At 39.1% G+C, this 12,472-nt stretch overlaps 1 protein-coding gene across 10 annotated transcripts in view; it reads left to right on the plus strand.

Annotated features, from left to right (window-relative positions):
* Positions 1 to 12,472, plus strand: part of DOCK9 (dedicator of cytokinesis 9) — a 323,125-nt gene that overhangs the window by 112,921 nt on the left and 197,732 nt on the right. For all 10 annotated transcript variants that reach the window (XM_089679964.1, XM_089679972.1, XM_089679969.1 and 7 more), the window contains exon 2: positions 11,318 to 11,434. In XM_089679964.1, the coding sequence (XP_089536090.1) occupies positions 11,318 to 11,434 (117 nt within the window). The remainder of the gene's footprint in view (positions 1 to 11,317; positions 11,435 to 12,472) is intronic.

A 12,472-nucleotide genomic window follows, 5' to 3' on the forward strand; every position in this document is an offset into this window, starting at 1 on the left:
AAAGAAGGCAGTTCTGAAGGCAAAAGAGGGTCCAACCCGGTACTAGCAAGGTGTACCTAATAAAGTGGCCAGAGTGTGTGTGTGTGTGTGTGTGTGTGTGTGTATGTATATGTGTGTATATATATATGTATATGTGTGTGTATGTATATGTGTGTATATATATATGTATATGTGTGTGTGTGTATATGTGTGTGTATATATATATATGTATGTGTATGTGTGTGTGTGTGTGTGTGTGTGTATATATATATATACATATGTATATGTATGTATATGTGTGTGTTTGTATGTATGTGTGTGTGTGTGTGTGTGTGTGTGTGTGTGTGTGTATATGTATATGTGTGTGTTTGTATGTATATGTGTGTGTGTGTGTTTTACACCCTTTAAATTGGGGCATTCTGCATTTTGAAGACGTTTAGGGAGATATCAGCTAATGCCTTGGTGATTTTCCCACTAACTTTATCATGTACTAGTATCATAATCTTTGGTCCTGTAACATATTTTACTTATTAATTCTATTTCAGCTTGTTTAAAATATTCATGTGCTATGTGGTTTAGGGCTAGTTTTTAGTTTCATTTTTTTTCTTCCTTTGTGAAGTGCAAATTATTTTCCTTGTAAATGCTATTTGGATACACCCACCTACTGCAGATTTTCTGCAGCCTCTTGATGTTGTCAGTGCCAATGTTCCTTCAGGCACAGTGATACAATCTCTTGTGACAAACCTATCTCTGAGCTGTCAAGCTATTGCTGTCTGCAGTAGTGATATTGTTCAAATGTGAGAAGCTAATTTTGAAGTAGTGAGTATAGATATTTTTCTCTATGTATTCAGTAATAGCCTCGTATCCTAATGTTCATCTAAATCCAAAAACAAAATGTAATATAGTACATCCTATCATTCCTTGAATGTGGCATCTTTAGTTTTATTTATTTTTTTCTTTATCATGACCTGGTGATCCAGTAAGACACTTCTATCCTAGGGTGACAATGCTCAAGCATTGTACTGTATGTATGGAGAAGCAGAATTAGGTCAAGAAGTGTAATAGGACTACAGAACACCTCCACCTAGTCTGTTCTCCTTAGCATCTAGGAGCAGGGTGTTCTGTAGTCTACAAAGAAAACGTACACAGGGCTGATAACATTGTTGTACATTTCAGTTCAGCACTGTTGGCTCACTAGAAGTTCGCTGGGTTTATTTAAGGATCTACATGTAATTTTTTTTTTACATTTAACAACTAAAACACTTCATTGGTATAATAAAAAAGTAAACAGAAAATCATTGTTAGGCCTTGCATACACTTTAAAATATAAGAACTTCTCCTATTTGGTTCCTTTTGGTCTGTTAAATATACCATTGATTGTGTTCTGTAATATTTGTTTGATAAGTTAAAAAAAACACCTATTGAGCTGAACTTTTTGTGAGCTGATAACTTTCTGTGCTCTCTGCCTGCACTGACTGACAAAAAAGTAGCAGCGGGGAAACACTGTGATGAGAAACTAAGAGATTTGTTAGTGAAAGCAGCATACTTTACACACACACAGCACACATTAACCCCTTGATCGCCCTAGATGTTAACCTCCCCAGACCGTGTATACTATTATCACTGATCACTGTATTAATGTCATTGGTGATGTCAGTGGCAGTTAATCTGTGTCTCTCCCCCCAAGCTTCAGTTAGTGTCAGATTGCCCACTGCACTATCACAGTCCCATTATAATACACTGATCACCACCATTAGTAGTATAAAATTACAGTATTTATACCATAGTTTGTAGCCGCTATTCATGCAATTAATATGCACTTGTTGGGATTTTTTATTTTTTTTACCAAAGACATGTAACAGAATACATTTTGGCCAAAATTTATGAAGAAAAAAATGTCTAAATTTCATCTGAGTACGGCGTTGCTTGATCACACAATTACTAGTTAAAGTAGTGCAGTTCTATATAGCAAAAAATGGCCTGGTCATGAAGGGGGTAAAATCTACAAGTGGTTGCATTCTAACTCCAGCAAAAACTTTACTGCATTTTGGATAGATCAGGGAAGGGTTAGCACCTTCATCTGTTCCCTTTTTTTTTTTTTTGGATAGTTTTCTCCTACTGTGGAAAATGTCTTCATAGTAGACATGGACAGAAGATTTTTAGTTGGGTAAAAATCAGAACTTATGACAATACTTTCCTTGCTGCTTTTGTCTTCCTGCTCTGGCGATGCTCACACCCTCCATTTCTTGTGCAGGTATCACAGGGACAGTACATGCAATAAAATCTCCCTAGTGGAGTATCGGATATAAAATTTGACAGAGAATTTAACTCTTCTGACATAACATGGTCAGAAACAAAACTTTTTTTTTTTTTCTAATGCCATGGTATTCCCCAAATATAGAAGGGTGCTGGATAAAGATTCTGTCAGCAGCTTTGCTCTGCAAGAAAGTAAAGATTTCAGAAACAAGTGGTAATGAGAGTCCTTTTTTTTTTCTTTTTTTCATATTTTTTAAAAATATGTTGAGTCGCTTTAAGACTGTCCTACTATGCTCTCCTTGACTTTAAAGGGTTAGCGCACCAAAAACTGCCTTTTCTAGTAAGGGGTGTCTGTAGATAAACTGAGTTGCTCTGACTAAAGTTGAATAATGCTCTTGCTTATAGGTATAGGCCATTTACGTACCTCACGAAGCTTGACTGTCCTAGGAAATTGCTAGCATGTTTCTAAGTAAGTCCTAGTCATTACTGCTTACCTCCACCATCACAGTAGCAACTGTCCATGCCTTCTCTTCCTTCACAAAAAATGCTTACTTTTAGTGGGTATAAAATGTACCTGTAAAGAAAATAAATATAATTATTACCCCCCCCCCCCCATCTTCCTCTAGTGGTGCCTAGGCGAGGATGATGGTACATCAAAGCTAGATCCTGGGGAATGCCGAACAGCTGAATTCTTACTAGAAAACTCTTTTGCAATGGAGTGGAGTATCTTTTCTTGAGATTTTATCTGCTCTGCATTTCCCGGTTACATCACACCTAGCAATGCAGAAGATAGGGGCAAGGTACATATAATTCTTAGTCAAGCTGGCTGTACACATGGCTATTTTATTAAAATTGTGGAAGCGTTTTTGAGCGTTTTATTGGAATTAAACAGCCATGTCTTTGAAACCATCCTTAGTTTTGATCTTTTTCCAGCTTGGTGCCAATCAAACCTGGACTGAAAATCAATTAAATATGACGCTCAACTGGCATTGTGATACTTCCATACAATTTCCACTGTTTTTATTTATTTTTTTAACTGCTTCCCACCTAGACCAATTCTGACATTTCTATCCTACATGTAAATATCATACTTTTTTTTTTTTTTTGGTAGAAAATTATTTAGAACCCCCAAATATTTACGTTGTGATCTTTCAAGCGCAATTTTTTTGAGAACATATACACTTTAATGACTTTTAATGCAAAAAACACAATATATAACCTAATTTTTGGTAAAATATATAAGATGATACAGTGAGTAAATAGATACCCAACATGTCAAGATTTAAAATTGTGCTCACTCATGCAATGGCACCAAACTACGATACTTAAAAAAAAAAAAAAAAAAAATCTCCATAGGTGATGCTTTAAAAATTTTTACAGGTTCTCAGTTTAGAGTTACAGAGGAGGTCTAGAGCTAGAATTATTGCTCTTGCTATAACGTTCAGGGCAATACCTTGCGTGTGGTGCAAACACAGTCTACGTGTGTGGGCGTGGCCTACATTTGTGTTCACGAATGCTTGCAAGCGCAGGGCGCTTTATATTTTATTTACATCCACTTCCGCTGCCTGTAAAAGCAGTCCAGCAGCTAATCAGCCGCTAGGATGGCTTTTACATTTGAGGGAATTGCTGGCTGAAAATAAGATACTGGGAAGATGCCTATAGCTGCAGGTGGCATCCTGATATCTCCACTTCAAGTCCAGGACGTCATATGAAGTGGTTGAGTTAGGAGACAGAACTGTTGGTGCTAGTTCACTGTGGAACTTTGATTTTGCCATGTTGGATTGTAAAAACTACTGGAAACTCCCGAAATTGCCTGTTTTGTAACCAGCTTAAGGTCTGCATTGTTACTAGAATAACAGCTTTGCCATTCACCATGGAATAATCTGACCAATCATAAATCCCAGGAACAGTCCAACAGTCACGTGATTCCATTTATTACAAGGTTTGGCAAGAGCATATGGGTATCAGCTGATTTACAGATGTCAAAGGTCTAGCATGGAAAATGTGGTCATCAGAGACCCCTTAATGGCACTTGTTTGCAGATCATTCAGACAGTCACCAGGACCAATCATTCTGAGAGCCGGATTGGCTTTTTTCAAATCTTTGAATATGGTGCTGTGTGCCTATGTTACACTTTTTCTGGAAATGAGTGAGCCAACATTGCAAATGTCATGACCCTGCTAGCTTCCATACACATCATACAGTTGATCTTAAGTGCACAGCAGGATATGAAAACCACAGCTTAATTATTATAATGTGTTGCTTTTCTTGGAATCACAGCTTGGGTTTCTTTTTTGTAGAGTATTTCTGTGGTTTTTGTCTATTGGAGATATAGAAGCCATCCCTTTCCTCTTTTCATTGATTTAACTTATATTTTTACAGTACCAGCTGTTATTGCCTGATAGTGATTTTCTGCAATGAGCTTTTACTTTGTAAGTTTTTTGTCTCTACTAGCATTTCCTTTTTTTCTTTTTAAGGCTATCACTTTATAAATGTGGATATGGGTGGTATTTTCCATCAACATCTGCTCCCTATTTGTGAAGTCCCTTATGTAAAGACAAGAATGGATAAAAGAATTCAAAAGGAAGTTTGTTTCTAATTTTGTTCACATTCAGTTTTATGGCGTGATCCAAACCATAATGTTTCAAGTGAACCAGTCGTGATGTGGAAAGGTTCAAACTATCATAAAACCTTAAGAGCCACCGGAATGCTCTTGCTTACACACATACCATTATGGTGAAAGGGATAGCTTGGTGCTTGTTGTACTAGATGTCCTTTCAGTTGCGTTTTTTCCCTTTTTTTTTTTTTTTAACTGATAGTATGAGCATGCACCGTATGGTGTCAACTTTAGGGTCATATGCTAATCTAAATGTTGGTTCACAGTAGGTCAACTTTAGTTGTTTTTAAGCGTTTACTATTAGAGCACTACATCTAAAAGGTTATTATACTTCTTCAAACATTTTCATTTGCATCAGATGAATATATGCACATTTGTTCCTCTTTAAGAAGAGATGGAGAGCACTTGCAGACCAACCAACCTGGCCAACTGACTCTTACCCAAGATAATTTGGGTAGGGAATGTGTGCAGTGGCTGGAGAGGGCCTACATATATAAGGTCTGTTGCATGATCCAGTTATAAGAAAAAATATACTCTTTAAGCTGGCCTTACACTTGCAGGATTTTGCTTGTATGAAAATGATTCTCAGACGTCCAGTGGTGCATTATATGGACTTGCAAATAATATTTCATTTTATGGCCATGCCAATAATTCACATTTTGACATTGAACTTTAGGAGGTGGCAACAGTACATTTGATTTTCCTCGATCGTAAACCACATTTACTGTTAGAGTTTTGTTCATTCAGATAAGAAACTAACAAAAAGTTTCCAACCCGAGCCTTCAAATTATCTCACCACTAGGGTCAAAAACGATTTTCTTTTGTCCTCATTAACTATTACAAAAAAACAAATTAAAAACAATTCTACAGGTGTATGGCCAGCATTACCTATATACTGTACATCTAGTTGCATCTCAGACTTTTTATTTTTTTTTTGTATGTTCCTAAACAGCTGCTGAATTGTACACTAACCTAAAAAATAATGCAATAGTAAATGTATGGCAGTGTCCCATTATTAAAGTGTCTCAACTTATCTGTTGTAAATATTCACAAAAACTGTAAGTGATGTTGTTAGTGCACTAACTCGTAGTAGAGATGTATGACTATAATTGTGGATTTGATGATTCTTTGCTTTATGTTCTTTACATTTCTCACTTCTGGATCTTGTAGAATTGTAGTCTGTTTTGGTGGTGTTTAGTGTTTTACCTCATTATAATTATTATTATTATTATACAGTATTTATAAAGTGCCAATAGTTCGCTCAGCGCTGTACGTTACAATGGGGGAGAGAACAATAACGATACAATACAATGCAAAACATGAGGGGATCGAGGGCCCTTCTCTTTCGAGCTTACAATCTAGTAGGGAGGGGATGGTGGCACAGGAGGAGATAGCTGTGGGGGATGGAGTGGTAGGAAGAGTGGAGGAGGACAGCAAGTTAGCAGGGGGTGGGGTAGGCTTCCCTGAAGAGGTGGGTTTTCAGGGTGTGCCTAAATGAGAGGAGAGTAGGTGATAATCTGATGGGTTGGGGCAGGGAGTTCCAGAGGATGGGTGACACCCTGGAGAAGTCCTGGAGGCGGGCATGGGAGGAGGAGAATTATAAATATAAACTAGAAGAACAAAGCAGTTGGAATGAGGGGGACTACATTTGATTGAACAATATAGAAAAGGAGTCACAAGTGCGAATGGTGAGTGCTATAGGAGTATGAAGTAGCACCATTTGTTCTTTAAAGTGAACCTAAGCTCCAAAAATATTTGTGCAGCCAGGAGGGACATGTGCTATATCCAGCCCTGCTGCCTGAAGCCTGCCAAAGTCTGTGGCTGGATGGGTTGCATTTAGGGCCCTGTACATTCAGCTTTGTGCCGCTGCAGCCTGCCATAGACTTTGATGGGTTGCTGATAGCGGGGCTGGAAACTGCATATGTCACTCCTGGGTGAAAATCTCCAGGACGGACACATTGCAGCTACATGGCCCCACATTCAAGGGTCCTTAGTAGTATCCTGAAAAAGTTGGACTTCCTTTTTTTTTGTCTTAAATTCAGAAAAAAGGACGTGCACTCCTGTGCTTTGAGATGCTTAGTTATATCTGGAGTGTAGGATTACCATTAAGGCACTGCTGCCTTTTGGACTTGTTTACACAAGCATTGGGCCTCTGAAGAGCAATCTGCAGTGGATCATTCTTCTGAGGCCGTTTAACAGGCAGTGAGGAGGAATTCACCTCCTTACATGCTGTTTTTAACCCCTAAAACCTGCGCCGTCCTATTCAGGTGGATGGGTTGTGCTCAGCCCTCAGTGGGTATAATTTTTGCAAAGCATCAGGCCTGCAGCTTGTGAACAACCCCATCAGCTGCTTTTGCAGTTTAAGTGGGAGAGGTTGAGGCCATGTGTTTTTATCCCAACAACCACAAGTGTAAACAGGGACTTTGGGTGCTAGTCTTATGAGATTCATATTGATATAATTATGGATTTCACTACTGTGCCGCCCACTGTTCTTCCTGATGGAGAGAACTGCAGTACTCCCTTGCTTCTTCTTTTTTTTGTGGGTGTATTTCCTGCACCTCTCCTGCTTCCTGAATATTCCCCCCCAGCAGTCATTGGCTCACTAGTCATCAGAGGGCAAAGGATGCAGAAGCCTTTACCAGGATAACTGCATCCACACAGAGACAAAGTGCGTAGTACGTCAGTAAAGGTAAGTAAAACTGAACCGCTCAGTTGCAGGGAACCTATGAGCAATAGCACCTTGTCTTTTTTACACAGTTTCCACAGTACAGACCCTCTTTAAGCTCTATATTTTGTCTACATAACTTGGTAGCTGTGGTGAATAGATGAACAAAAAAAGACAAAAGCCAGAGAGCACTGGGTTGTGCAGAAAAGCAATTTATTGCATCTAAAGTAAGACTCAAAACCACAATATGAAACTGGTCTATAACAAATCTATAAGTGATATCCTATTCAACAATTGAGTTAGGAGTGCTGTAAAGCAAAGGTATCCAAACTTTCTTAACAAAGGGCCACATTACTGTCCTTTAGACTTTGGGGGGCCCAGACTGTGGCCGGTGGGAGTGGAAAATGCACCAGAGTCAGTGGGAATAAACAATGCCTCAGGCTTGGTTGTCAGTGGGAGTAAGAAAATAACACCGTGCCTGTGGTCAGTAGGAGGAAAATTAGTGCCCCATCTGTGATATCAGTGGAAGAAATTGTGCCCCATCGTTGGTGTCAGTGGAAACAATTGGTGCCCCATCATTGGTGTCAGTAGGAGGAATAGTGTCTGGTATCAGTGAGAGGCCAGTTATAGGCAAGTAAAGGGCTGCAGTTTGGAGACCACTGCTCTATAAAGGTTAAAACTTGCTGCATTTTAGTGTTCTGTACATATGGGTCCCAGATATATTCAAAGCCTGCAAGTATGGACAGTACAAAGAGTGAACTGTGCTATTGCTGAGGGAGGGTGTCCTGGTTTATGTATGTCAATAGATCGATACTTGATTAGAAAATAGGAACTTACTGTGCTGAGAATAAATGGTCTACCAAACAGTCTATTATTCAAAGCTCATTTCTGTCTTTGGGGCCTTTGACAACAGGTTTTGTTCAATTCAAGCAGGTTTTGTATTCTCATAAAAGCTTATGGGGATGCAAACCCCACCTGGTCAGAAGATCAACTGCAGGTCAAATGTACCTGTTAGCTATGACCAGGGCTGCTGTTAGAAACCACGGGGAACCATACATCCAACTTGACAAGGCCCTCTACCCCAAGAAAAACAGTTTAAAATGCTTTATTTATGAATAAACTCAGCCAGTGATCGGTACCGATACCACGCCCTACCCTCTCCATTCTGAAGAATCCTATTATGTGCTTGCAGCTGCTGGTGGAAAGGAGAGGAGGGAAGTCGGCAGCACTGTGGGGGTGGGGGCACACAGTGGAAACTGGCAGGGTGCACAGGTAGGGTGATGGGTGTAGCGAGGGGGCAAAACTTGGAACCAATCCCCTGTATGGCTTTCTCTGCAACAGCTGAAAGCAAGCAGAAGAAGCCAGCTTTCAGCTGTTGCAGGGAGACCCATACTGGGAATCAGTTCCAGTAATTGCCCCTCCCGCCATACCAATCACCATCTCTGCCCACATCCGATTCACCCAGCTGCCTGGGCCCCCCCTACTGGCCTGGACCCCGTACAAGAGGACTGGTTCTGACTAATCTCAGAAGCACTTCAAACTAATGATACCAACACAAGATTAAGCCCATGGATGTGAACCCTGAAATTCTTTCATCTATAGCTCAGTGGTACTGTAGGATAAACAACATTATGTTAAAGGAGATTTTGTCTGCTTCCCTCAAAGACTAGACCGAAACCTTTGGGAAAACTTGGTTTTGTGGCCTCATGCACCCTGGTTTATTGTAAAACACTGATTCTTGTGACAGGAGAAAATCAGTAGCTATGTCCAAACCATTTTGATTTCCTTCATCAACCTTTCTAGTGACCAGTTTTTATTCTGCCTTTCTTTTATTAGCATGTCATGCTGCAAATTACCTGGGCTTTTCTGGCCAAACTGTAAACCAAAAACGTGACACATTTCACTGGCTCCACTCTCTTGCTCTGGTACAGTTAATTTTTTTTTGTATTTGAACAATGCCGGCCAAGAGAAACAAGTCATCAGTTCACAGTAAAGGCTTAGCAATTGATTTGTTTTTACATCTTGTGAATTCAGCCCATCTTTTTGCCAGTGTTTATTTTTAAGCGTTGACACCCTTTTATTGAAAGGTAGTTGTGAGAGCCTTGACTCTGTGCTTTGGATTAGTACATTTTGCTGACAGCTGAAGAATTGGTTGGAGATAATAGTGGAATGTAAGCTTCCTGCTATCTTACATGGACACCATAAGAGCTACTGACATAAAAAGGGAGCCACAAAAATATGGCGCTGGAAGCAAATCTGACATTCTAGCAGCATGTGACACGGCTTCTTTCTGCTTGAACAGTCTCCTAGGAAAGTATTGTGACTGAGTCTACACGCTAGTGTGATTAGTTGAGGTTAAAGTATGCAATTAAGGAAAGGTTTTAGAAGGCTTCCCATGAGATGCGGAAGTGGAGGTATTTCATTATTCAGATAAGACCATGCTGAAAACTCTGAACAGTCATAGCAATAAATTGCTTTCCTCCCAATTACATTGTGCAGCTGCTGTTCTAAAAGCTTAGAATGGGTGTTTCTCTGCAGATATCTTTTTGAGCCAGAGTGTAATTTTGGTGGAAGAACTACTCCAACAAGTTTGTTTCCGTCACATAAAATCACAGATAACAGTATTGGGCCGTAGACTTCACATGGCTACTTGCAGCTTTCGTAGATAAACACTAGTCCTCTTGACCCAGAAACAATCTGTCTTCTAAGTTATTCTTGTGTCAGAGCAGCAGCTCTGTGTGTTTCCATTTCCACAAAAGATTGGATCTGATTACCTATCGCTGCTACATTTCTTATTGAACAATCTCTGATAGTCTAAAATGGAAATCATTTATCTGTATATTGAGGGAAGAGTTTTTGCTGTAGGTTTGAAAGTTTGGTGTTAATTTTGTCTCAATGAAATTTTATTTTTTGAAAGAAAAATAAAAAAACCAATATGCACATTATTGCTTCATGACGTCTTTCTCTCCTGCAGTTATGTGACATGCTAGTGGAAGCACTGGCAGTGAATGTTGGAAATGAAAAGACATGGAATGTTTATGTAGGGTTTATGAAGGTAAAGGTGCAGAGTATTATGATTTTGTTCTTTCATGTGCTGCAGAATTATTTTGTAAAGATCAAACGAGTTGTAGCACAAATACATGGAAGTAATGCGATTAAACCACTGACCCGTAGCTGTCTCTTAAATTATGAAAATGTTTGTGCAGAAGGAGAAGTTTCCGTCAGTTTAGGACTTTCTGTGCCGATTTAGAAATATCTTCAGGTTTATCTTAAATACAAATGAGATCATGATTAATCTAATCAGATAACCATTGTTTTTATATTGTGATGACATTAATGTTGTACAAACTATTCCAGTTTTATATGGGGATGGATTTGTGTAGGTATATTCCAAAAATGATCACTGTGGTGATTATGAATCCTACAAAAAATTCCAGAAACACACCAGTGGATAGTATAAGCAACATGGAAATGTAAAAAATGTTCAAATTCTTTTCATTGCCATGTTAGTGTGGTGTAATGGAAAAAAAATGTTTCGAAAGTGTTTGTTAGCTTTTGAATGCTGAGGTGATAACTATTGTTGAAAAAGGGTTTGCGCATATGGATCGATACAGATAAAGGTTTTTATTTCTGAAGGAAGGCAGGGTGTGTCTAGTTGACTGGGAGATAGGAGGATATGGCTATCAAACCAGGGAGTGGGGTATATCATATGGCTTTCAGACTGGAGAATCTGGGATGTGGCTGTTTAGTTTAGAACTATTAATTATTGTATTAAATTAAATATATTTCTTACTTTCCAGGCAAAGCCAAAGCTCATTGAACCCATTGACTATGAGAATGTTATTGTACAGAAGAAGACACAAATACTGAATGATGCACTACGGGAGATGCTCCTCTTTCCATACGATGATTTTCAGGTAACAAAGATATATTAATTTTTCTGTGATCCCTTATTAACTTTTTATTAACTGCACCCCCGACCTTTCCTTCCCAGTTTATTATGAATTAGTCAGTGTCTTTTCAAGGCAAGAACCTATTTAAAACCTGTGTAGGATCAGGAATAGGGTACGGCGAAGGTGGACCAGGATCCTAGCCAAAGGGAGCGATTTTCTTCTATTTCTCTTTTTCTATCACGTTTCCACTTCTATCTCTGTCTACCAAGAGCTCTGTATTGGGGACCATTGGTTCTGTTCCTAATGTTTAGATTCATTCTAAACCGACTTTTAGTGGACATTGGAAAACAAATACTCTGGGTTATGACCTCACACTCTAGAAGGCTGTGATGGTAAATCCTGTTATCACACTGCCCTCAATGCCTGGGTAACGGGTGGCACAACATGGGTCTGAATCACTACCACATGAGCTTTTAAGTACTTTTTGCAATTACTGTTTGTGTTCTATGATTCATTGTTTGAAAAGTTATTTTATCTAATTACTGATTTGAACAAAGGTCTGTAAACCTTTTATTATATGCAACATAATTACTGAAACATTAGAAATTAGGTTTAATTTAAAAAAGAATTCACTCACACATTTTAACAGTATTTATTTTAGTAGTTTCAGTGCTCTCACAGTTTTCTTTTAAACCCTGTTTATACATGAATGGAAGCAAAATACACTGTGAAATGTCGATCGTGTTGTATTTTTTCAAGTTTCCCCAAAAATAACCCCCAGCATTGGTGCCAGTTTCCGCAATAACTCCAAGCATTGGTGCCAGCACACACAGTAATGACCCCCAGCATTGGTGCCAGCGTGCACAGTAACCCCCAGCATTGGTTCCAGCGTACACAGTAATAACCCACAGCATTGGTGCCAGCTTACACAGTAACCCCCATTTTTGGTGTTAGCATATACAGTAATAACTCTTGCATTGGTGCCAGCATACACAGTAATAACCCCCAGCTTTGGTGGTTCATGGCAGTACTAATTAACCATTTCCCAACTCTCATACATAC

The sequence above is a fragment of the Staurois parvus genome, unplaced genomic scaffold (genome assembly GCF_062004578.1).
Source record: "Staurois parvus isolate SC_StPar_1 unplaced genomic scaffold, SC_StPar_1.0 ptg000233l, whole genome shotgun sequence".
Classification (NCBI taxonomy): Eukaryota; Metazoa; Chordata; class Amphibia; order Anura; family Ranidae; genus Staurois; species Staurois parvus.